General features: G+C 62.3%; 1 protein-coding gene across 4 annotated transcripts in view; it reads right to left on the bottom strand.

The window, feature by feature from the left end:
* ADCY1 (adenylate cyclase 1) overlaps positions 1 to 14,217 on the bottom strand; it is a 106,941-nt gene extending 92,724 nt beyond the window's left edge. For 3 of the 4 annotated variants that reach the window (XM_042913518.1, XM_042913528.1, XM_042913535.1), the window contains exon 1: positions 148 to 230. In XM_042913518.1, coding sequence (XP_042769452.1) covers positions 148 to 177 — 30 coding nt within the window. In that variant the 5' untranslated portion in view covers positions 178 to 230. Of the gene's footprint in view, positions 1 to 147; positions 231 to 13,566 lie in introns of those variants that run through there. The other variant, XM_042913510.1, reaches the window with a different exon arrangement.
* Between the last annotated feature and the right edge of the window lie 11,582 nt (positions 14,218 to 25,799).

The raw sequence follows: 25,799 nt of genomic DNA, 5'->3' as shown, positions 1-25,799 counted from the left end.
TGGCCACACCACAGGTCGTGGCAGACCCGGGGAGGATCGGACCAAACTTCACCACTCAGCCTCTTCTGCTGGTCTGTCCCACCTCTCTTGGGCACAGGGCATGGGGCCCCCAGGCCATTCACAGAGACAGAGAGGACACCCACCCACCTCCCCAGGGGCTGCGGTGTGTCTGAGCATCACACAAAGCCGCTGTCCTCAGTCTCTGCAGAGAGGTTGGGTTTCTGTGTCTGATTCAACGTGGGCATTTCCCTCAGGTTCTGAGGGTCACTGCTACTCCTACACCAACCAGAAATGCCCCCCACCCAGCACTGTGACCTGCACACAACTGTACGGGATGAAAGAAACACAGAGGCAGTCTAGCAGCAGTCTCTGGTCAGACAGCCCCGCCAGGGACAAGCGGGAGGGCAGACCAAGAGCCGCGTGCATGGAGAGCCCGCAGCACTGGATGGGGCCGGAGCTGGGGCAGGGGGCTGGGGTGCAGAGCAGAGACCACACAGGCCACGCAGGGACAGACTGGGGCCCACGGAGAGCACATGGCACCTCCTGTGTCCAAGCCCAGGAGAGTGTGACATGTTCCTCAGGAGGGATACACAGGGCCGGGGTCACAGACAGCAGAGCTGTTCGAGGAGGTGACAGGAACAGGAGAAAGCCAGGAACACGAATCCCCAGGGCCTGGCACATGACCATCATTGCCCGAAACCAGGGTGAGCTCACCAGCACACCTGGCGGCCCAGGTTCACGTACACCTGTTGGAGCTCCCGTCTCAACACACTCGGGAACGTACCCCCGGGGACAGCACCTCCCACACACCACACCCTCCCTCAGGTCCAGGGAGCCGCCTAAGTCCTATGACCACGGTGCCCACGGTGACCTTGTTACCTCTGTGTGTCCCTATTCACCTCCATGTGACCTGCCCACCTCCATATGACCCGTTCACCTCCATGTGACCCACTCATCTCTGTAACACCTGCTCACCTCCCTGTCATCTGTCTCCCTGCAATCTGACCATTCTCCATGTGACTGGGTCATCCTCGTGTGACCCTGGTCATCTCTGTCCCCCTAAACCAATGCCCCTCTGTAGCTGGAGTACTCCTTGCCTAAAGCAGGTGCAGGGCTGGAAGGAAATGCTTCTGTGATGCTGAACCAGCCTCTCACCAGGCACGGAGGGGAGGGGGCTTATGTGGCCCTCCTGGGGGGCCTGTGCCATGTCCCAGTGACCAGGGCAGTGTCCTCTGCGCTCTCAGACCATCTGCTCTATTTGGGATCAGCTCCTGTGATCTGTTTGTGGAACCCCTTGTTGGAGGCGACAGAAGCCCGGCACATATGAAACCACCAAGGGCGGTTTTGCAGGATTAGTATTTAAACGCGTTCTGAGCGTGTTGCCCACAAGTAAGGTCCTGGGCACCCTTCCAAACTTCAAACAAGCACACATCACTGCACGAAGCACGCGTCTCTTCCTGGGCAACACATGGTCCGTCTGGCTTCTAGTGCCCCTCCCGGCCTGGGCTTCACGTCCCGGAGGCACGCCGGGTGCTCTCCCGTCCTGGCTGCCCACAGCGTCCACGCCGGAGCCCCGAGCCACCGCTCTCCCCAGCAGGCACACAGGCAGAGGACCAGGCCCTCGTGAGGGGCCAGCACCCACAGACAGCCCGGCAGTAGGGCCAGGAAGCAAGCCACATTCGCAGGTGGCAGACAGCTTTTCCAGAAAGTAAGGCATCAGCTGGGCCCAGAGCAGGACTCAGAAAATGTGCTGTCCCCCAGTGAGGCTGGGGCAGGGGCGGAACACGGACTGAGGGGCAGACCATCTGGTTAAGGGAGAGGTGGGCAGCAGAGTGGGGGCATGCAGGGCCACCTCTCTCCACACACCTTTGTCACACCTTCCCTCCAGTCAGGAAGCCCCCCCCCAGGGAAACTGAGGCCCCACAGGCCGGTCACTGAGTGCCTGCCCGCCCTGTCCACACTGCTGAAACCCCTCACATGGAGAAGGAGTCAGTGTCCGGCAGGCAGGGTGAGGTGGGGGCAGAGATCTTGGGGTAGGGGGAATCCACACCCACATGGCCAGAGGCCTCCATGCCCCCCCACCCCGCACCTGCCCACCTGCCTCTCTTGCGTCCCTCACTCACTCCCACCCCCGGGGATCAGGGTCCCGTGGCAGGTGACACAACAGGCCACGCTGGCCCCCTAATCAGCATCAGTGACAAGGTCACCTGCTGGCAGGTGTGGCCCAAACGGGCTGAGAAGGACCCAAGCTCGGGGAAGGGCATGTCGGGGTCCAGACGAAGCACCCCTAGAGCTGCAGGCTGGCCAGTGAGGGGGCTCCAATGCGGCTACCCCTCTTGGCCACCCCTCCCGGCCACTCTCTGGGTTTGAGGCCTCCCCGAAGGGCCAGCCTGCAGTGGTCAGAGCCCTCAGTCCCCACTCACCCCCTCCCTGCTCTGAGGGAAGCCAGCCCCCAAGCCCCCGGGTTCCAGCTGCTCATTCCTAGGGGCTCAGGGCCTCCAGACAGGCAGGCGCCTGCCTCATGGCGCCACAGGCATGTTACAGCTGCTGCCCCCACAGCTCCTTAACCCTGACCCGACCCAGGTCACTGGGTCACGCCCTGGGATGCTGCCCACGGGAGCGCTGGGCTCCTCCTTGTCCCTCGTGCCTGTGCGGTGCTCCTGCCTCCGTTCCTCTAGTGCTCCTCCAGCTGGGTCTGGGGGAGGGGGCTCAGTGAGTAAGGCCCCCAGCCCATACCTCCGGAGCCCCTGGTACCACAGGGGACTGGGCCCAGAGACCCCTCTTCGCCCAGACATGGGCTCCCCAGACATGCCGGCACCGAGCACGTGCCAGCCCCGGGCGGGAGAGGGCAGAGCTCTCCCTGCAGTCTTGCACCTCTAGCCTCGGCACACCCGCCCCATGCACCGGCCTCAGCACACCTGCCCCATGCACCCATCCATCTACCCATCCATCCACTCATCCATCCATCCACCCATCTAACCATACAAACAACCATCCGTCCATCATCCATCCATCCAACCATCCAACCATCCTCTCAAACACAACATGAGCTGGGCTTTGGACCTGTGCCCACTCCAGGCTGGGCTGGCAGGGTCTCCTTGCCTTAGACAGGCCAAGTGGCTCCAGGAACCCCGGGGACCTCATGAGCCAACAGGGGTGACAATCAAACACCTACATCGAAGCACTTCTGGGAGGTGAAAATGTGTGTGTGAGCTCAGCTCAGGGGCACACGTGGCCCACCCTGCTTCACACCAGCCCCGTCACACACATTTTCTCAGACGGGAGCTGAGGCCAATGGTCTGTCCAAGGTGACACGGGAATTACTGCAGAGTGACAGTGGTGCAGAGCCCTCGGTCCCGCCGGTGCCGGTAATGCACGTGGGTCACGGAGAAGCAGTCTCCGGTCAGGGAGCCAGCATCATCGCGAACAAGCAAACCTCCCGGAGCCATCCACCATGGCAACACTCGCTGCAGAAAAGGCAGGGCACAGCATCTCAGACGTATCGCAGGTCCTGATCCCACCTGACCGCAGAGCACAGGAACCACAGGACCACCCGGCTCGCTGCCTCAGCAAGAAGTCCTGTTCCCGCCCCGTCAGCTCCGCAGATGCTGATGTTAACAAAGAGACACAGCCTTGGGTCATCAGCGGGGCACAAGGCTGCCGGCGGAGACTGCAGCACGCCAGTGGCCAGAGCAGCAGGGAAAGCTGCCCAGGGCCCCTCCTGTGTTCCCGGGGAGGCGGCGGTGGGTCAAAGCAGACCCGCCCCATGGACCCCAGCAGACAGCCAGTGAGACAGGCGCTTCAGGGAAAGGGACGGATCACCTGGAGACAGGTGCACACAGCCCCCAGGTGAGCAGCGAACCCCCACGCCACAGAGGCACCTGCGGACCCTCGAGGGGGCACCTGCAGGGAGGGGTGGAGCTGTCCACTGCGGCAGGCAGGCCCCTTCCCCCCGGCCGTGACCAACTGGAGGAGACAGGCTCTGAGTGGAGCCGGAGGTGGATTAAAAATGGACAGAACTGGGTCTGGCACGTGGAGATGAGACCGGTTCCTGCAGTGACCACAGAGCCCCAGATCTAGCCAGGAGGTTAAGGGCCACCACCCGGAGGGCAAAGGTAGGAAGGCAGCTATCAAAAAGCATGAGACCACCTTGTGTCTATGTCCCCTCCCCGGGAGGCTCGGGAGGGGGCTCCCCAGGCATCTGCTCTGCCAGTCAGGGGCGCAGTGAAAACACAGGACACCACAACGGACGGCGTCTCCCACGACTGGGACCTCTCCCAGCATTTGCCTCACTGTCATTCTCTTGGTGCAGGTGCTGACCACACCCCTCGTGTCCCCACAGCCAGTTTGCAAAGCAGAACATCCACCGTCACTGGGGAGCACACAGAAGGGCTCGCCGAGCGCAGCCTCCCCCCCACAGCCCCGAGCTGGGATCACACGCCCTTGGCAGGGCCACCTTCTCTGGCCCTTGTCAAGTGAGCAGCTGCCACACATGAGGAATTCTGTGCGCTGGTCTGCGTTTCATCGCCTGGCGTCCCCACTAGGCCTCCCTGGCCACCGCCTCTGGCCTCTCTGAGCGCATCTCAGAGCCAGGCCTTGACCCGGCAGCCTGGGCCCCTCCAGCCTGCTCCCAAATCTCCCCGTGCCACTAACACCACAGCTCGGGGACAGGTGCCTCCCCTGCGGGCCAGCCCTATTACCTACAGGACATGGCCCCCTGCCCCCACCTAGGGTACACTCCCCATCTGCACACGTATTTGTTACATAAACCGTTAGCTGCATGCATGCACCAGAGTGATGCGGGCTGTGCTGACCAAAGGATCATCTTGAATTTCATGATCACTGAAAAATTTCGAGATAAATAACCTAACCCAAGACGACCCTTTAAAAACCACAGGCCACTGCTGAGGGTGAGCCACACCTTGAAGGCCAAAGGTAAGAGGAACGTGGAGGCCAAACAGGGACCCGAGCTGTGCGGGCCCTGAGTGGGTGGGAAGCATCTGGAGACCACCTGGAGACAGCAGACCCCGAGGTGACTCCGGAGTGCAGAGGGCCAGGCAGGCACTGCTCCTAGAGTTTACAGAGCCCCGAGGCGAAGCCTGCCACTGCCCACAGTTACCAGGAAGGACACGGTGCACAGAGGCTGACATACGGCCAGGAGTGACTGTCACGTTCCAAACAGGCATGAACTCCAGCTCCCACTGAGCCATCCCCAGATCCTGGGGGGGGGGGGGGGGGGGGGGGGGGGGGGGGGGGGGGGGGCTGGATGGGCCTTGGGGGTCCCGTGGCTTCAGTGCTGCTGGGCTTGTTGAGAGCAGATAGATGGCCTCAGGACAAGGGGACTCGGGATAAGGACCCAGTGACAAATCCTGGGGAGTCAGGAAGTGCACACAATGCAGGGCTGCAAGAGGGGTGTGAGCAGACTGTTGAGACAGACGGACTTGGATGTGAGATCCAGACAGCGGCAGAGACCCTGGCCTCTGGCCGGACACAAGGTCGGGAAAGAGTCAGTGCTGCAGGAGGGAGCCGGGAACACCGGGCTCTGAGGGGCGCTTGGACCATTAGAGTCAACCGGAGGCCTCTGGAGAGGCTCATGCAGGCGGCCAGCACCCACCTGCTAGAGGAAGCGCAAGGTGACCCCAGCCCTTAAAATAAAAATTGCAAGAAAACAGGGACCGCCCTTCTGAGATCTTCCCGTCCTCTTCGATTCCTTCCTCCCACCTTCGGGGAGAGACCCCAAACGTGAACAAGGAGTCTGCTGCGGTGTCATCTGTCAAGGTGACCAAGCAGTCCTCTGTCCTCATCTGCCAGGGGGCTGGACCCCCTCCCACGTGTAGCCAGCAGCTGAGGGCAGCCGGTCCCCCAGCCCGGCTCCCCTTTCCTCCTGGGAAGCCCCCTCCCCATGTCTACACTGCAGCTCTGTCCCGGCAGGAGGGCTCTAACCAACCACAGTCAGGGTATCTCAGAGGCATCCTCACCAACAAAGCTGGTGCCCACACTGCACATCCAGATGCCCTGCGGGGCCATTCATCCAGCCAGAAGACCACCATCCCCGCCCTGCGCAGGGGAGCCCTCAAACAGGTTTCTGGAGACAGGATCTTTGGAGAGAAGGCACACTTGGGGAAGACTGGGTAGGGGCACCTGCCTGGGGAGCCCCAGGGCTCCCCCCTCCACGGCAACCACTGGGACCAGAAGTCCCCACGTCTTCCCACAGTCTTTCCCATGTCTTTCTCACATGTCCAGCCCATCTGATGACACAAACCCACCAGTCTGGAGATTTTCCCGGGATTCAGGATTTTTAACTCTCCCCGGGAACTATCTGAGCTCGTGGCCACAGGTGCGCCAGAAATGGTGGCCACGTGGATTAGCACCTACTGTGCAGAAATGAGGAGGGAGGTGGGCTCAGGTCACCGTGAGCCCCCCTGGGATGAAGGCCACGAGTGGAGGGGAGAGGAGGCATCACCGGCCACGCTGAGCGGAGACCCCACCCATCCTGGGGTCGCCTCCAAAGAGGCCTGGGCCGGGCCAGGGGCGCTCATAGTGGGCCCACGGAGACAGCTCCCACAGGAAAGAGACGGCCACAGCCATCCGGCAGGCCCTCTGGGACAACACCTGCACAGGTGAGCACTATCCAGCCCAGACAGAACTGCCCGCAGTGAGGCAGGCCACGCCTGGGCGGCCCAGTGAGCCGGAGGCTTCTCCCAAGAAAGGTGGCGCAGTCTGCATGCACGTGGCTGTACCCGGCCCAGGGTCATGCTCAGGCTTTAGGAGGCAGGCGGTGACACAGGAAAGAAGCTGCTGGATGTATCTCATCCCAGAGAGCCCACATTCTCGGTGGGGGTGGGGGGTGGGGGCTTTGGAAGGGGGAGTAACACACACCAAAATAACCAAAAATAATTCTGTGCCTATTGAGACAGCACCTCAAAATTTAGCCAGTCACTGCACACCCCATACCCCGGGGTCACTGCCCCCATAGCCCGGGGTCACTGCACCCCCACCTCGTAGTCACTGTACCCCCATGCCCTGGGGTCACTACCCCCCCACCTCGTGGTCACTGCCCCCCCCATGCCCCGGGGTCACTGCTCCCCCCCCATCCAGAAGAATCAGGTCCAGGGTCCTGGGAACAGAGAAGGATCCAGGGAGGATGCAGACACGGGCCCACCCCTCGCCCCACGCATGGGGGAGCACAGGACGTGAGCCCCAGAAGCACGGCCTGGCCCTGCCTGGACTGCACTCACAGAGCACACAGAGGGGAGGGGACACAGGCATCCCGCCCCTGGTCACTCGTGCCCACGCTCGAACCTCTCACCTGACCCCCCACCCAGGCAAAGCCCAAGTGGGCTCACTTCATGGGCAGTCACCCCGTGAGGTCACCCGAGGTCATGGAGCCAGAGGGCCCTGGGCCCCGTGTCCTTCAGGACAGAACTCGGTACTACTAATTAATATAAGTATGCCCTGCGAGCGCCTCCAAGCGTGTGCCCATGTGTGTGCAGGTGGGTGTCTTTGTGTGTGTGAACATGGACAAGTGTGAGGACGTGCATGGCACATGCATGTCTGAGTGTATGTGCACTTGGTAAGTGTGTGTGTGCACGTGTGTACTGTGAGTTTGTGCACGTGTGGGTGTGTACTGAGGGTGGGTGCATGTGTGTGGGTGTGTACGTGTGCATATGTGTGAGTGTGTGCACATGTACGAGTGTGTGCACGTGTGCCAGACCTGGGGCTGCACATGACCAGCACCACCAGGTGTGCAAGGTCCCTTCTGCCGGCCTGCTCAGCCCCTCGGTGCAAACCCAGGTGCCTGCAGCAGGGGTCGTCACCCAGGCCACAGGGCCACCCCCCTCCCCCAACCACAACCGACAGGAAGTGGTGGGACACGCCCCGAGGACACTCCGTCTGGACAGATGGCCTGCCGCCAGCATCCGGGGCGTCTCTTCCAACATTCGGCCAAGACCAGACGCGGATTCACAGAGCCGGAGAAAACGCGCAGGTCCCAGGCCACCAGCAGCTGGTGGGGACCAGAGGTGGCTCTCATCCCACTGAACACTGGGCCACAACCAGCAGACCGAAAGGTGCCTGAAGACGTATCCGCTCCTACAGAGCCATGGAGCCACCCGGAGGAAACCGAGGCACGGGGGTAAGTCCCCTGCCCGAGGTCCCACAGCCGGGAACTGCACCCCACCCTCGCACAAGCCCACCACCCCGTCTGGGTTGGGAAGTGGAACAAGGATGGTTCTGGGCTCTGAGTCAGCAGGAACACAGCACAGTTACCTGTCCCCCAGGGCGCTGAGCCCTGGCCCTCCAGACGTCGGGGGTGGGGGACAAGAGAAGGGTTTCACCGAGAGCCTCCGGGTTCCGGAAAGGGCAGCTGGGCAGCATTCACAGCAGGTGGAGACAGTGGCAAGCAGACACTTCCCCACAGAACCCCACTCTGGTCTGGGCCAGGCAGCAGCCCCCACGCCCACTCATGTGACCCCTGCTCCCCACTGCACCCCAGGGGCCCCCAAACAGAAACCTGATCAGACCCCTCAGCTAAAAAGGCTTGAAGGGCGTTGGTGCTGTGTTCTGAAGAAACCGAACTGCTGGCGTGCCCTGCAGCACCCACCTGAGTCCTTCCGTGCCCACCTCCCTGGCTGAGCCCAGCCCAGCAGCCGCAGTGCCATCCATCCAGGATCTTGGCTGGAGCACTGGCCTCAGGAAGTCGCCCTGAGCCCTCCTTCCACCCTGTCCCCTCCATACACCTGCGAAGGTCACACAAACTCCCCAGCACTGACCGCAGTCCCGGTTGGTGACCGGGGTCCCTTACAGACTGCAAATCCTGGAGAGAGGACCTGTTCCCGTGGGCCCCCTCCCCCTTCCCCTCCCCGGGGGCTGGCACCCAGGCATGGATCGCAGAGCTATCCAGAGAAGGTGAGCGTGCCCAGTCTGTCCCCGGCGCCTCCACCGGTCCACCAGTGGGGCCAGACTCCAGCACACGCACAGTTCCAGGGTCCTGGCACATGCTGGGGCAGCAAAAAAAGCATATGGGACCACCCTGAGGGGAGCAGGCCAGAGCCCTGGCCTGAAGCTGGGTGGGTACCGTAGGCGTCCAGGCCCCTGCTTCTGGTCAGCAGATTCTGCTGCCCCCAGTGTGGGCCATCCCAGGTGCTTCTTCAGGTTAGGGCCCGGCGGGGAGGACAACACAAGTGAGTATCCGAGGGACACGCCGGATTGTGGGGAGGGGACCCAGGGGTCAGGCAGGCTGTGAATCAGGTGTTCCCCGGGGAATGCCCACAGGACGCAGACCTGGAGGCGTGGGGGAGACACCCCTTGCCACCGGGAGCTCACAGAGTGCTCAGGGCTGTAAGCCTGCAGGTGGTGGGAAGCCCAAAGTGCTAAGAGCAGAGCCCCGCCCAGCCACCAGAGGCCTATGGAAAAGGGGTGCCGCTGAGGACAAGAAGGCTGTCATGGGGGCACTCCTCACCAAGGCAGAGAACCCCACTACCCCCCCCCACGCCTTCACACAGCAGCAAGAGGACCCACCTGTCTTCCCCTTGCAGCCCCCACCCAGCAGCAAGGGGTCAGCCAAGACAGGTGGCTGCACCAGCAGGGGAGCAAACAGGTGACAGGGCCCAGCCAAGCTGGGGGAGGAGGAGGGAAGTACCAGTGGGGAGAGGGGCCAGCCCGGGCCTGGCTGGGGTGGGGGGGCAGGGGTTGGAGGCCAAGTCAAGGGGGTCCAGCAGGGGCAGTGCCCAGCTGGAGGAGGGGCCCTACTTGGTAAGGGCCCAGCTGTGACCAAAGGGCGGCAGGGGCGGGGCCTGTGGAGGGAGGGGCCGGGAGCCAGTGCTGGGGCCGAACAAGGGGGCTGTGTGGGGAGGGGGGAGAGCCAGGGAGGGGAAGGGTAGGGGCCTTGGGGTGTGGCAGCAGGGGGGCCGGGGCAGCTGAGGGACCAGCAGGGGAGGGAAATGAGGGCAAGGGGAAGGGGGAGGGAGCACTGGCGGGGGAGGAGCTCGGAAGGGGGCGGGGCACAGGAAGGGACAGACTCCCCCCAGCTGGAGGAAGAGCCGGCGTGTGGGTGGTGGGCACGAGGCGCATCAGCAGCCTGGTGGCCTGGGCGCCCCCTTGCCAGCAGCACTAGGGTTCCCCCAAGAGCTCAGAGGAATTGGAGGAGGGACACAGGGGGATTCCAGCCAACTCCCACTTCGCCAGGACGAGGGGATGGTGGTTTCTGTGGTCCTATCAGAGGTTCAGAAGAGGGGGAGGGGTGCACTGAATAGATTTCACTTATGAGGATAGGCGACCGAGCAAAACCATTGTGCACAACACAGTGGACCCTGTGTGGGCCCACTACAGCAATCTTACCCCACCCTGGCCCAGAAGTGGGTGTTTGGGGTCCGTGGGGGGTAGGAAGCTGGGGCTGGCAGGCACGCAGAGCCCTCCAGTGGGGGCACCCTGAGCCAGCCTCTCTCCTCCAGGCACACCCCTCTCCCTGCCACCACCCCAAGGCCTCCACCTTGGCGTGCACACACACAGTCCCCAAGCGGCCACTCTGTCCTCGAGTCCCTGAGTGCCACCACCGGGAGCAGGGGGCACATGTGTCCTCTCCCCCTTCCCTCCTCCTCACCCCTCCCAGCACCCCAGGATCCACTCACCACCCCACCCCCATACCCCCACCTGGGCCCCAGGTCTCCAGGCAGACCTCAGGTGTTCTGGAACAAAATGCCTTCAATTCTGACACATTGCTCAGTTAAATAAAAACAAATTGCTTAGTTTAGATGCAACCAGTGGGCAGGGAGCAGGGGCACAAAGAAGGAAGGGGCTCCTCCTGGGGGCTGGGCTGGGTGGGGATAAAACCATGTCCCTAAACTCTTTCTGCCCTGAGGGCAGCAGCAGGCGCCCCTCTAGGGAAGGCGGTCTAGCACCAGCCCCAATGTCAACTGTGCAGTCGTGGCCTCCTGGGTCCTCTTAGCCTGGGCCAGCCTGGGTTCCACAGGGTCCCCACAGCACATGAGCCACATCCCAGAGCTCCACACAGCAGGGCAGAACAGGGCTGCTGCAGGAAACCCCAGAGCCTCCCTGAGGAGGGGCAGAGGCTCTGGGAGCCCCCACGTGAACCCCTCAGTGCCCAGAGCAGCACTCCCCAGCACACAGAACACCCCATGCATGTGCAGTAAAGCCAACAGCCTGGCACAGACTGCCTCAGTCACCCCACCCCTGCACAGCCTCCTTTGGGCCTCCACCTCCAGCCCCCAGGGCTTCCGCTTGCCCCGAACAAGACCCCGAGGAATACAGGACCATCCACACGCGACCACCCTGCAGGGTAGCAGGGACACTGGAGAGCATCGGCAAGAAGCAGGGGACGGGCCTGACACATGGGGTCCCACCTTCCCCGCCCCGCCTCCAGGCCAGGCTGCCCAGCTGCCCCAGGACAGGTTGGTCCACACCTGGGGGACACCCAGGCCCTCACCAAAGTTTCTCTGCACCCTCCCCATCTGTTTGTCCACATCGCCACCACCACTAGTGTTTGTAGACTTGAACAGGAACATTCTGAAGGAGCCCAAACACAGTGGAAGCAGAAGACTCTGAATACGAGCTGTTCCAACAGATTTCCAACGGCGCCCCAGCCCTGCAGGTGGGGAAACTGAGGCCCTGGGATGGATGGGGGCGTGCGTTGCCCCGCTGCGGGAACCCCTGAGGATCCGGGCTCCCTGGATAGGCTCCCCTCCCCCACAGATGCAGGGGCCCCTCTCATCCTGGGGGCAGAGCTCCCTGTGCCCAAGGCACCTTTGCAGACTCTTTCCTCTCCCTGAATTCTCTAAAAGGAACAAGCGGAAGCTACGTAAAAAAAATTGTTTCAGAAAAAGACAATAGTACAGCTTTTCACTGAATCGACTGAACCTCGGGTACCCCAGAACCCTAGTGGCCCTGGCCCTGGGCCTGTCCAGGTCAGCTCGGGACCGGCACCACCGGGGGCTGACCTGGCCGCTGGGCCTCCCCTCTTGTGCTGGCAGGGAGGCTGTCGCGCTGGGGGGCCTGGCTGTGGGGGCCAGACAGCCAAGGGGGGGGGGGGAGGGCTGCGGGGGAGGGGTTCAGGAGCACCTCCTGAGGCCGTCAAGCAAGGGCCACATGCTGCCCACGAGAGGCCAGAGGGAGGTGTGCTGGAGAGCCCTGTGGGAAGGAACCCCCTCCCCTCCCTGCGTGCAGGCAGCCCTCTGGCCCTCTTCCCTTTTCTCTGCCTTACCTCTGTCTCTGGCTTTCACCCCTACTTTCTTCCTCTCTCCTCCCCACCTCCACAAGCCCCTTCCTGGGCCCCCCCCCCCCCACCGCAGCCTCTCTGCCAGCTCCCTTCCCCCCTTCCCTCCTCCTCACCACCCCACCCCCCGCCACGTGCTGGCCTCTCTGGGCCTGAATGCAGGTCCAGCATTGCACTCACAGCCCCTCTGACCATGTGGGCCCCTGCATCCCCGTCGGGGACACCTCCCTCGGTCCCTGGGTGGTCCCTGCATCCCCATCCCTCGGTCCCTGGGTGGTGGATCCTGGTCCTGGGCACCGCCCCCCCCAGACTCCCCTGTCTGATTCCCTCACCTCCTCCTTCTTCCCAAGCTTGCTCTGTCCAGCTCCCCTCATCCCATCGCCCCCACCTCCTCCATCTGCCACATTCTGTCCCTGGATGGGCTCGCCCACCTCATCAGATTCCCCCACCCTCCTGCCAAAACGCCGCCAGAGACAGAAACAAAACCCTCCTTCGGGGCCCTCCAAGCCCCTGTGGGCTGGGCTGGGCTGCACTTCCCCCACCCCTGCCAGGCTCTGAAAGCCCCACACAGCAAAGACATCTGCCTCCAGGGTCCTGGGGCCCAGGGAGGAGCCCGGGGGGAAGCGGCAGCCTCCTTGTTCCCGCTAGTGTCTCACCAGTCCGCCCAGAAGGCAGTGACAAAGTTCAGGCGCTGCCAACCTGGGTCAGGCCAAGGCAGCGCGGGGACGGCAAGGACCAAAGCCCCATTCGACCTTGGCAGACGTATCTTTCTAGACCAGAGACGGGTCCGTAATGGGTGCCAGAGTGACTGGAGAGGACCCAAATCCTCGTCCCCTCCCCACGTCCCTGGGGTGCTGCAGGCCGGGAGGGGGACTCTGCACGCGGTCCAGGCGCGCTGGAGAGGCGCCCAGAGCTGTGCGCACAGCCAGCAGGAGCCCTGCCCGCCCCGGAGCCGATCGCGCGCCCACTTTCGGTCCCTCCTGCGGGATGTGTGCCGCCAAAGAGCGGCAAACCGGGATCTGGCCCTGCTTGGCCGCTCCCCAGCTGCCTGACCTTGGGCCAATCCTTGCCCTCTCCACGCTCGCGTCTCCACGCCCCACACCCAGGGGCGCTTTGTGGACGGTAACTCGGAAAAGAGGCGGGCCCTCGCAGCCCCCCACTGCGTCCTCAGCTCGCTGAGTGACCTTGAACGCCCCCCCCCCACACACACACACACACTCGGGGTGTCAGTTTCCCCACCTTCCCAGTCAGTTGATGCGCACCGGGCTTCCAGTGTCCCCAATCCCTCCCGGGCAGGTGTGCCCCAGACCGGACCAAGGGCGCGCGGCGGCACTTACCGTCCTCCAGAGACGCGGGCGCTTGGCGGGTACCAAGGTGGCCGTGACCACCAAGTGCGAGGCGGCCACCACGAGCCCGAAGCCGATGGCCAGCAGGCTGCGCACGGGCAGCAGGGCATAGGACACGAAGGTGACCAGCAGGAGCTGCCACACGCCCTGGTCGGCGGTCGCCGGCCCCGAAGCGGCGCCGGCGAGGGTCCCCGCGGGGCGGCCGAGCGCGAAGGGGCAGCACAGCAGCGCGAAGGTGAGGCTGAAGAGCAGCGCCAGCTGGCCGACCTGCTGCAGCTGGGGCACCTGCAGCGAGCGCACGTTGGTGACCACGAGCAGCGCCAGGAAGAGCACGCAGTGCGCGGGGTGCGAGCCCCGGGCCAGGCCGGCCGCGGGCCCCGGCGCGCCCAGCAGCTCGGCCAGCGCCAGCGCGCCCGCCAGCCCGCTGAGCACCGCCAGCGCCTTCAGCGTAGCCGCCTGCTCCAGCCGCAGCGTGTAGCCGCGGAACAGCGCCTCCAGCTCGGGGCACGCGAACTCCTCGTCGCACGCCCGCAGCCCGCGCCGGCCGCCCGGCCGGGCCGCCCGCTCCGCGCCCCCGGGCTCGCCCGCGCCGCCTCCGCCTCCGCCGCCGCCTCCGCCTCGGCCGCGCGGCGCCCCCGCCATCTCAGCGCCATGCGGCGGCGGCCGGGGCGCCGGGGCGGGCGGGCGCGGGCGGGAGGCGCGGGGCGCGGCGGGCCGACTCGGGGCGCCGGCTGCCCCGCGCGCGCGCGCGCCCCGAGCGCGTCCCCGGCCGCCGCCGCGCCTGCGCACTGCGCCGCCCGCCCCGGGCCGCGGCGCTCCGGCGGCCGCGCTGCGACAGCCCGGCCGAGCGCTGAGCCGGGGGGCCGCGTGACCTGGGCGCCCCGCTGCGCGCCGAGCCTCAGTTTACCCCGCTGGGCCGTGTCTTGGGGCGTGGAGAATGCTAGCGTCGCGCGCTGAGCCCCGGGGGTGGGGGGTAGAAGGGGGGAGTTGGGGGGAGCCGGGGTTGGGGGCGTCTCCCCGCCCACTGTGTGAGTCCCGGGAGAAGCAGGCCCCTCCGCTCTAGAGGCGCCCTGGGGGCGCCCCGGGGCCTGCGACGCCCCCTCGCGGGACCCTCGCGCGGCGCGCTGGACGCGCGTCCCGTCCGGGGCGGGGGCTGCGAGCCCTGGTAGCCGCGGCCGTGGCCTCCTGGCTGCCCCGCGAGCCAGGCCAGAGTCCCGGCAGGCGATGAAGCTGTAGGTGCAGGGGTGGGGTGGGAAACGGCGCCCCGTAGGGGGGACGCTGCAAACAGACGTGATGGCGGCACGCATTCTCCCAGCAGGAGAAACGCGACCGTGGGTCCCACCCAACGACTCCCGTGCCACGGCTTCTGCTCACTCGGTCCAAGGGAAGGGGCTTGGTGCTCACACTCGCCCCAGGGCGGGTGCCTCCGTCCGCCCTCACACCCCAGGATGGGGTAAGCAGCTGGCTTCAGGAGGCTTGCGGAGAAGTAAAGCCTGTCGGCAAAACCCCTGACCCCTGCGTTATGCCCTGCTGCTTCTCATCCACCCCTCCCTATGCGAGGACCAGGAACTGGGGGCCCCAGAAATCACAGAGCCCAGGAGGCTAGCCCTCTGCAGGGGTCCTTCCCAGGTGACTTCCAGACCCCAGGATGCGGTTGGTGTGGCCCAGGCACGGGTCTGTGTTAGAGGCACTACAGGGATTTCAGTCTGTCCTGGGGTGAGAGCCACTGGCCTGGCAGTGTGTTTTTGTATGGGCTCAAGATCTAGAACATGGGGCCATACGAAGTTGCCATTTTTGTTAATTGCACAAAGCAGTCACACGTCAGCTCTGATCATTGTAGAGATGGCACCTCAGGGTCTGCCCGGTCAGGAGCTCACACCATTGCATTCTCGACAGCTGGCATCAGCAGGTAGTCACATACTCGGTGGCCACCCCACCCCTCCTCCTGGACAGGCCTCCCCACGCAGGGCGCCTCCTCTGTGAAGCCCTCCTGACTCCCCCACCCCTGTACTGCTTCCCTGTGTGGGTCCCCAATCCCCCTAGGACCCTGTGCTCTATCTGATCACCTGGTCACTTGTCCTTGTCCCCTCTTGGACCTGGCAGCCCCCGGGGCAAGGGGAATCTGGAAGTCACCTGCCTACCCCTGTTCCTGGCTGGCCTGGCAAAGTGCCCATCTTCCTCATCTTGTCCCCACCTGTCCCCAGCAGTAGCACAGTCTGCGTGATCTTTCAGGCATCACCTATCAAGAGTACACTCTCTTGTTAAATGTATGGTGTAGTTTTATGTCCTAATGATCAGGAAAGGAAAGCTGAATAATGTCCAAAAGTTGGGCAAGCCACCCGAGAATGAAGGCATGAAGTGTCCTGGGGCCAAGTTCACAAGCCAACAGAGCCCCCTCCCTCACCAACACACCCACAAGATGATGTTGGCACCCACCTCTTTCCAAGAGCCCGCTCTCTGTTGGGGGCGGCAGAAAGAGGTTCCAAACAGGGACAGCACCCTTTGCTCACTGCCACAGGTGCGTGTCCTACTAAAGCACCCAGGGCCACCGGTCACTTTCCTGTCCGTCATCCAGTTTGCTCCGTGGCTGTCTGGAAAGGAGGAATCGCGTCCTCATTTTGTCGCTGAAGAAGCAGAGGCCTAGAGAGGCTTGCACATTGCTGCCCGAGTCACAGAGACTGGAGGTGCCAGGGCCCCCAGGGAGCCTCCTACTGCATGCGGGGGGGCTGCTGGTCCCGTTTGCTGGGTTGAAAGACAAGGACTTAAGTGGGCAGTTTGCAGCCAGGGATGACAGGCAAGCTGTCTGAGACACAGTGCGGTGCCCACGCCCCGTGCCCTCGTGGGTGTCATCGGTTTAATCACGCGCTGAAGTCCTAACCCCGCGGTACCTGAGAATGTGACCTTCTTTGGGGCGAAGGTCATTACAGGTGTCCTTCAGACAAGGCCACACTGGAGTTGAGCAAGTCCTCCTCCAGTATGACTGATGTCCGTATACAAAGAGGACATTTGGAGACAGACACATAGGGAGAAAGCCTGAAGGCAAATCACGCCGCCAGAAGCCAAGAAGCCACCAGAAGGCAGGAGCCTCCCCCCCGCCCCCCACCGCCCCTGCCACCAGCGCCTTCCCAGAGAACTCGGTCCTGAGACGCTGTGATCCCAGGCTCCCTCCCAGCCCCCACAGCCGTGAGAATAGATGTCTGGTGTCCAAGCCCGGAGGCGGCCCTGGTCCAGCAGCACGCCCAGCACGTGCCGTACCCTGGGTAATGCTGCCTGTTACGCAGGGTAAATATTGACCCATGGCAAAGTGGCTGTGCAGATGCAGTCGGGAAATTATGCTCCTCCCGTAAGCACCAGGGCCGCTCGGGAGGTGAGCAGAGTAACCCATGTGTGTGTGCTAACTCTGGCCCTCCTGCTCAGGTGGCTGACAGCCATCTCCCACCCAGCCAGCTCATCCATCATTCAAGGCAGGACGCCAGCCTCCCATGCGTCCCTCTGACTTTCCATCGCTTACAAATCTGTCTCTTTGCATCTGAGCCTTGTGCTTCAGAGGAACCCCCTGAACTGGCCCGGATCGTGGGTGGGCATGGTGTGGCATGGGCCCAGCCTGGAGCCTGGCCCAGCGTCATGGCCTTCCCAGGGGCCGTGTGGTGTCCTAGCTAAGGGTGCAGACCTGTGCCATGCCGCCCAGCTGTGTGACTTTGGGCAGGTTACTGACCCTCTCTGTGCCTCATCTCCACACAACGAGGATGTAAGAGTGCCTTGCTCACAGGCGGTCGTGGGCTGAGAGCCCCGAAGCTGCCCCTTGTAAGCACGGAGTAGAGACAGCTGCTGGGCCTAACAAGTCGGTGTTCTGTGCCCGCAGGAACGGGCGGGTGTCACGCTAAGTCTTGGAGCCGAATGTCAGGTAAGCCAGCTTCTGTCGGGGAGTGTCCCCCAGCTCCTGGGACTTCTGCCGGAGCTCTGGTTTCCAGACGAGGTCTCTTCCGGGCTCCCACTCTGTACTTTGGGACAGAGTGTCCCCTGTGGGTCTGTGGGACACACTCGTGGAAATGCAGGCGAGTCAGGGAAGGGAAGAGGCGGCCGGTACTCAGGGAACCACACTCAGGAAAGCTGCATCCGTCGGATCCACTGGGGATACGAGAACCGCACAAGAGGCCCTGTTCGCTGTAAGAAGCCCTGACCTGGGGGCTCAGCCTCCCCATCCCCTGGCAGGCTGGTGGTTTGGGGACATGCGGAGCCCGTGAGCGCACCGTGCACGGTGAGTGGAAACCGTCAGAGGACCTGTTCGGGACGGACGGGACCCCAGCCCGAAAGTTAGTTCCCTCGCTGACAGCCGGATGGCTGACACTGGGCGGCAAGCGGCCGCAGCCTCAGACCCACGGCACAGAGGCCCGCGGAGGCCCCAGCCTGACTCTGCAGCCTGGCCGAGGCCACAATGGGGAACGTGGCCCCGGGCGGCTGGGACCGAGGTTGAGGGGTTCCTCCGGCTAACGTCGGGGCTGCAGTTAGAAAGGCAGGTGGGTGATCACGGAGCCACATAGCACAAGTGGCAGGAGGGACTCACTAGCCTGCCGCTTCACACGTCACTGTCCCCATGCCTTGCCGGCCAGGAAGGCCAACTGGGCGGCCTCCCAGCCAGCTCCGCCACTTTCCTCCGTGGGGCCCTGTGTCGCAGGTCCCGGGGACTTGGCACCCTCACCTCTGCGCCAGGGTCTCAGAGCGATGGGCACCAGATAACGGCAGCCCGCACGCCTGGTCCGCAGGGAGACCTGGCTGGCAGGGGGAGGTTTGTGTGATGGGCACATTGGCAATCACCTTGTCGCTAGGATTCGGCACCGAGCCGAATCCTGGCCCCTGGGAGAGGCCCCTGGGAGAGGCCTGGGCCAGCCTGGCAGTCCCCAGATAACACACGCTCAAAACCATGGCCAGCGCTCCCACAGAAAGCAGCCACAGGGCGTGTCCTCTGGCCGGCCCTCTGGGGTCGGGGGAGTGGGGTCAGGCTGGGCCATCTGTGACCACACCTGAATCCCCAGAATGGAGCGGGCCTCCCGGAGACGGCGGGCAGAAATGGGACCCCGAGCTCTGGAGGCCCAGAGCCACAGTCCCTGCACAACAAATCCAGACATGGGGCTGGTGGGACTGACCTCTTTTCCCAGGAGCCAGGGGTGGTGTGAGGTCCATGTCCTCCTGGATTCTGGCCGTGGACCAGGCAGAAGGTCTAATGGGCCCAGGCGTGAGGGCGTGCAAGGTGGAGGTCAGCAAGGGCAGAATGGGAGGTTCTGGATAACCCCAGCAGGGCAGACGCCAGCCACGGGCTACCCGGGAGGGTCTAGTGAGCCCCAGAGGGAGGCGGCAGTGGGTGGTCTCAGATGGAGAGGTGCCTCCTTCCAGCCCCCCTGCGCCCACCCGGGAGCTCCAAGGCACAGCCTTCTTCCCGAATCTGACCACATCTCCCTCCAGAGGCCAAACCAAGTGTGTCCCCTTCCGGCTCCTCTGAACTGAGACTTCTTTGTACTAAATTGAGAAGCCGCTGGATTCCGGGCAGGCTCTTCCCGAGAGGGAGGGGACTCTCCACCAGGCCCTGGCCATGCGGGTGGGGTTGGGGGAGTCCGTCCCACCCTGAGCATCGTGCGAGAGCAGTTAGGACACACATGCCACTCTGAAGCTGCTCTGGCACCTGCCTGTTGATTTAGAGCCAGGTCCCCACTGCTCTCACAGGAAGGACACTGTGTGGTCCCACCTGGCATCTGGGGGAAATGTGGGGGGGGGGGGGGTGCTGCACCAGGACCAAAGCCAGGCCAAGGGCTGTGAACTGGAAATTGTTTGAGGTCAGAAAGGACCTCCTGTCTGGGCTTGAGGCTGGTAGGGAAGGTGAGTGTAGGCTGACTGTCCTCCTCTCCAGGGCTCTGGCAGGGGCCAGAACCTTCCAGAACAGGCCCAGAAGGAGACCCCGCTGACAGGAATCATTGAGGGGGAGAGGTTGGGGGTTTTGGTCCCACTCTCAGCACCCCTGCCATTAAGGACATAGGGCTCCAGCTTTCCTGGCTGTGGGTCCTGTGAGGACCCGCTGAGCCCAGAGACGGGCGCGTCCACCCTGGCAACTCCCTGGCCGTGCATGACGGAGACCCCTATGTTTCCATCAGGGGCTCTGGTCAGGCGCCCAGAAGCCAAGGCCACTGAGGGCAACCTCAAGAGACCCATGGTGCTGGGTTCTGAAAACACAGCGGTGACCCAGGCCCCAGCCTGCGCACCAGGAGTGCACAGCCCAGCAGAGAGAAAGAGGGGGACACAGCGACCCACTGGAGGGGACGAGGGGTGCCCCCCACGCTGGAGGCAGTGGGAGCCATGGGCAGCAAGCAGTGCCAGTGTGCCCCCCTCCCCGAACACAGCAGCCTCCCCCCCTCCGGCTGAATGAGGTCAGGACGGGACTCTCCATGAACCCCACTTCATGCGGTCCGCTTGCTCACTGGGAGCATTTGGGGTCCTAGTAGCTCAGGAAACAATGCTCTAGGATGCGCTCTCCTGGGGACCGTCCCCATTGCGGACAAAAGGCCAGTGGACAGGCGTGCGCCCTCAAACAGCGCGGACTGGGTGCCGGGCGTTCAGTGCATTGGGCTCAGTCGTCCTGGGGGGTCGGGGCGCTCACCCCGGACGGAGCCAGGAGAACCCGGGAAATAAGGCCTGCTCGCGAGAGCTGAATGCGGAGTCGGCTCTGACAGCTGCACCGAGAGGCAGGGAAGCTTCAGCCTGAGGATTTGCGCTAAAAATAGCATCGTTGGCTTGTGGGTAGAGAATTTGACCCAATTAGAGATTACCAGTTTCAGGAATTACTGGAAAAGAAATCTCATTAAATAGGTTAAATATAGGAGCCAGAGGCTGAGAAGGCCATCTGGGAGTCACAGGAAAACCAAAACCCGGGCAGGGTTGCCGGTGCGCGCCCGTCCCTGTCCCCGCGCAGGAGGGTGCTCAGCGGGGACACGTGAAGCAGAGCAGGCCGGGGGCGGGGCCAGGCGGGGTGTCCCGCCTCCTCTCGGCAGGTGGTGGGGTGGTGGGGAGGGCTGGCATTACCCTTGGGACCCCAGCCCAGCCCCCTGCTGGTTCTTCCCTGCCCCTCCGCAGTCTGCCTTCCAGACCCGGGACCCGCCCACCGGAACAGGGCCTCCTGGGCCTCCACTCAGCCCTCCGTCCGGCCTGCGGGCTCCTGCCAGGACCCGGGGCGCCCTCCCAGCTGCCCGCACCTTTTCCCTGAAAGTAGAGGAAGGGAGGGTCTTATCCGGTCCTCGCTCTGAAAAATCAGAGGCTTCCTTCTGCCCCCTGGGAGCGCTCCCCAGGCATGTTCCCAGCGCAGGCGCCCTGAGAAAAACCTAAGAAAATCATTGCTGTGTTCGAGGAACCCCTGCCCTGCACACCTGCCCAGCACCTCTACCCTACACCCCTGTCCAGCACCCCTGCCCTTCTTCCCTGCCATGCACCCCTGCCTTTCATCCCTGCCCTGTACTCCTGCCCTGTGCCCCTGCCCAGCACCCCTACCCTGCACCCCTGCCCAGCATCCCTGCCCTGCATCCCTGCCCTGCACACTTGCCCAGCACCCCTGTCCCTGTGCCCCAGCCCTCCTGGTGATACTTTGCTCCTGGACGTCCCTGCGTGGCCAAGGACCAAACCTCCGAACCTCCCCCACCCTGCAGAGTTCTGCCAGTTGAGGTGGCCAGAGCGCTAGAAGCTAGGGCAGTGGGGCTGGTTCCCTTGAGTCCTTGACATCCTGAGGCCCAGGTTGTGTTCCCTGTGGCAGCAGGGGTGATGCAACACATGGAAGTCCCCTGAGCCCAGGGTCATCCCCAGGTCAGTTCTGCCCGAGTGCGGGCAAAGACGACCCCGTGGCCCCAGCCTCCTACCCAGGGTTGACCACGGGAGGGGAAGGTGACCTTCTGCACACACGCTCGGCACCTCTACCAGAGCCCTCCTGGCCCCGCGCGGCCACAAGCCTGCTCCTGGGCCGGTCGCTGTGCCCAGAGCCCAAGGTCTCTGACCAGCGGGCCCAGCCCGGGACCCCATGTCTGCCCTAAGGAGAGGGGGTGTCAAAGGAGCCCCTCCACACCCCCTCCACCCCCTGGCTCCTCCGTGTCTGTCTTTGCGGTGGGTGTCATGGGGTCCCCGGAACACATGCCCACCCGGAACCTCAGAATGTGACCTGACTGGGCACAAGGTCTTTGCAGATAAAACTAGCAAGGCCCCCAAGGTGCATTCCAGGCAGGCCCCAAATTCAGGAGGAGGAGAGGACGCAGAGGCAAGCAGCCAGTGTCACAAGCCCGCAAGCCCAGGCCACCAGAGGTGGAAGGGGTCCCCACAGGCTCCGAGAGAGCGGCCCCCCGACACCTGATTCGTCAGGTGGTGGGAGTCCGAACTCCTTTTGTAGAACCACCACCTGGTCCAGAGTTATTTTTCCCAGCAGCCCAGGAAACTCGTGGATTCCAGCATCTGTGACCCTCCCTTGTGAACTCCTGAGCATGAAGGTCACTTCTCATTCACTGTTACGTCCCACTCCTGCGTCCCCGGGTTCAACCCCGGGCAGGGACCCGGGGATACCGGTGGACTGAGGTGCATTAAGTCTGACAGCATCGAGGGTCCAGGACCACTGAGTCAGGGCAAGCTACTCAATCAGCTGTGGCCCCCAGTGCGCCCATCAAGGGGGCCCTGCGCTGACAGCGTGTGCCAAAGACTCGGGAACAGTGCGGCCGAGCTCGGATGGCAACAGTGCCTGAAGCGGTGTATGCACGTCCCTCTGGGTGAGGATGTGGACATTTTCCCTCCTGTACAAGTTTCCATGGTTTACAAAAGCTTTACAACAAATTTTTGTAATCAGAATAATGTAAATCAACGTGATGAGGTTTGATGAGAGCTAGTGCACAGCAGGTTTGTGAAGACCCGTGAATAGATCACCGTACAGACGGACTTTGGCCACTGCAACACACAGGAAAATACACATCATGGCGGTAACAATATTTCCTTTGAGGTCAAGACAAGTGAGGGGCAGAGCAAGGAGATCGTGTTTGTTGGGCTCACGGGGCCCGCTCCTGGCGTCCGGGGGGAATGTGGGGTGTGGTCCATGCGCGTTGCTCCCATGTTGTTTGAGGGGGAGGGAGGAGCCTCCCTCCTCCCCCCCCCCCCCAGGACAGTCCGGCCTCTTCCACCAGCTTCGCTCCCTGGGCCTCCCCAAGCCAAATAACCGTGTCGGTACCGCACGCGAATTCGGGTCCCCCAGGAGAATCAGTTGGGATGCCAGGAGGTCCCCGTGGACGGGGATCGACACCCCGAGGAGGCGCCTCTGTCCCTGGTGGGGCACAGGAGGGCGCTGGCGCATCTCCTGCACCCGGCTGTGGGGCGCCAGGTGCCCCTCCCCACCCCGGCCCCTCCCCCCACACCTGCGTGTGCACCTGCACCGTGAGTGCGCCAGCCAGCCGGGCACACCTTGATTTCCACAGCGGTTTCCAGGGCAGGGGCGCAGTTCGTTTGGCCAAAACTCACGGAGCTCAGGGTCTTGCTTCTCACACCCCACAGGGTTGTTTGGGCCGCAGACCCCTTTCCAGGGCAAGCCTTCCACCTGCCCAGGTGCGGGACGCAGCCCCCTCACGCTTGGCCTCGACACTGCCATCTGTAAAAAGAAGGGAGTCCCTGCTGACCCCTGCCCGCTGTGAAGACGGAGTGCCACCCCCTGCAGACCAGGCTGTCCTCCGCACCCCCAGCCTCCGCCCTTCCTGCTGGGAGAAAGCGGCCACCCAGCCACGGCCTCTGGGAGAGAACGTGCCCGGTGTGGGCATGGGAGCAGCCCCTGACCACTCCCCTTCGGGAGATCGTGTGTGAAGGAAATAAAGCTTTCCTTTTATATGAAAAGGTATGGAGACTGTTCTAGAATAACAGATGTGCCAGGACCAATTGCAACACACAAGCCTTGATTGGATCTTAGCTGCCAGGAATCCAGAGCCCCGGGGGACGGTGAGGGACGTGGGGACGGCCTGGTCTCAGATGACACTGGGCAGTTAGTAAGTGGCTGCCGGCCTGCTCTTCCCACAGAAGGTGACACTGTGACATCGGGCCAGCCTGTCCTGGTCCCCGGCCGTGGGGGCCTAGGTGCTCAGGGACTCAGTGCCTGCAAGTTCCACCAAAATGCTTCTGTCAGAGAGGACCCTCCGTCCCCCATCCTGTCCTACATGTTTGAAAGTGTTCCCCCTGGATGGTGGGGACACTGGCAACGTAAGGAAGCAAGCAGGAAAAGAAGACCATGCATGGAGACCCTGAAGGACTCGAGACTTTGTAACCATCACACATGGAGCACAAAACAATGAGGAACTGGCTTCTTAAGGCGTCGTGACAAGCGTGAGCAGCAGGGCTCTTGTTCACACAGCATCTGAAGGGCGGCCAGACTGAAGGACGAGCCACCACAGGGGACCAGGAGCAGGCCTTACAAAGGGCTGCCACCAGAAACCCCGACCAACGGGCGTATGGCTTGGAAGCCCTGACAAAAAATCACTCCCAGCCAGGAACTGCACAGTTTACAGGTTATTTTTGTGGATGAGGATAAAATACAGACATTTCCAGAAAATCAAAGACCAAGAGAATTTCAGCAATTAGCCTACAGCAGTGAAACCCTAGAGACACGTCTGGGAGGAGAGGAACATGAACCCAGAGAAAGGGTCAGAGGCGTGTCAGGGGCAGGCAGGTCAGTGACGGTGAACAGGGAGGGCAGGTGAGGACACGGGAAAGAAACACAAGCACCAGGCAAGAAGACCTTCACTATGACAAGTGCCACTGAGGCTGGAGGGGGGTCACCCACAGTGACAACGGCTTTGATTCATCAGGAGGATTCGGTCTGGGTCGGCTCAACTCCAACACGGACCAGGAAGACAGATGTGATCCTCTCGCCCTGCAGGCCCCCCATCGGGGTGCCGACAGGTTTGGGCCCTCCTGCAAGGTCACCGACCCCACCTCCTAACAGTAGCACCCGGGCGAGTCCCTTCCAACACATGAATTGAGGGGCAGGGACATGAGCATTCAGCCCTGCGACAAAAAGTGGGTCCAAACACATAAATTAACAGTTGGCAAAACTACAAGGAGAAATCAAGAAACGTATCATCGGAGTGGTTGATGGCAATCCACTGCTTTTCAATTATTAATAGATGACGCTGAAAATGTGCAAAGACAGATGAGATTTGAACAACACCGTTAACAGAGCCGTTTCAGCCCATATATGTTCTTCCAGGTACATATGCAACATTTGCAAAACGCCGACACAGACTTCAAACATCTCAGACTCAGGCTCGTACAGTATATGTGAGTAGAGAAAGGTTGTTGAGATGTTCCCATACGTCTAGGTAACCCAGGACGCAAAACGAAACACCAGAAAAAGTTAAAATACTTGAAATACTAATACATAAATCATAAAAATACTGCCTGCCAACACTTAAGAGATACAGCAGACACAGTATTTAATGGGAAATTGATGGCCTCAAAGTACTTAAATAGAAGGAGGAGAGGCTGCAAATAAAAACCCAAGAACCCTGCTTAGTAGGTTGGATAAAAGGGGCGCCTCCGTGGCTCAGTCAGTCAAGCCTCCGAGACTAGATTTCTGCTCAGGTTCATGAGTTCGAGCCCCATGTCCGGCTCTGTGCTGACAGTGCGCAGCCAGCTTGGGATTTTCTCTCTCTGTCAATCTCTCTGCCCCTCCCGTGCTCACTCTCTCAAAAATGAATTTAAAATTTTTTTTAATGTTTCGTAAAAAAAAAAGATCAATGTAACAATGTAACAGCATATTCGTTCTGTGTCTGAAACGGAGAGACAGAATTTTCCAAATGACCTCATTTACAATAACGGCAAAAATTATAAGGGAATAAATCTAACAAAACAGGTGCAGCTCCCATCAGGAGGAATTCTGAAACTTTGTGGAAATTGCTGAGGAGCACCCAAACGAGCAGAAAGAGATCTGCTATGTTCATGGGTAAGAAAACCCCACACCAGGACAAAGAAGGAGCACGAAGTCCCACGAAGGGACAGGGTGACCCAGACACAGAACCCCGTGCCTAGGGCGGCTCATCTTGTGGCAAAGGCAGCATGATTGATGGCCAGGAAATGGGCAGACATTCAATAATTAACACATTCCGTGTTGATAACTAAGATATCCAATAGCTAGGAAATAAAAAACCCGCTGCCTACTCAACACCACCCCCAAAACT

The sequence above is a fragment of the Panthera leo genome, chromosome A2 (genome assembly GCF_018350215.1).
Source record: "Panthera leo isolate Ple1 chromosome A2, P.leo_Ple1_pat1.1, whole genome shotgun sequence".
NCBI lineage: Eukaryota > Metazoa > Chordata > Mammalia > Carnivora > Felidae > Panthera > Panthera leo.
The sequence above is the reverse complement of the archived record's forward strand: the minus strand, read 5'-3'. Positions and strand labels throughout refer to the sequence as shown.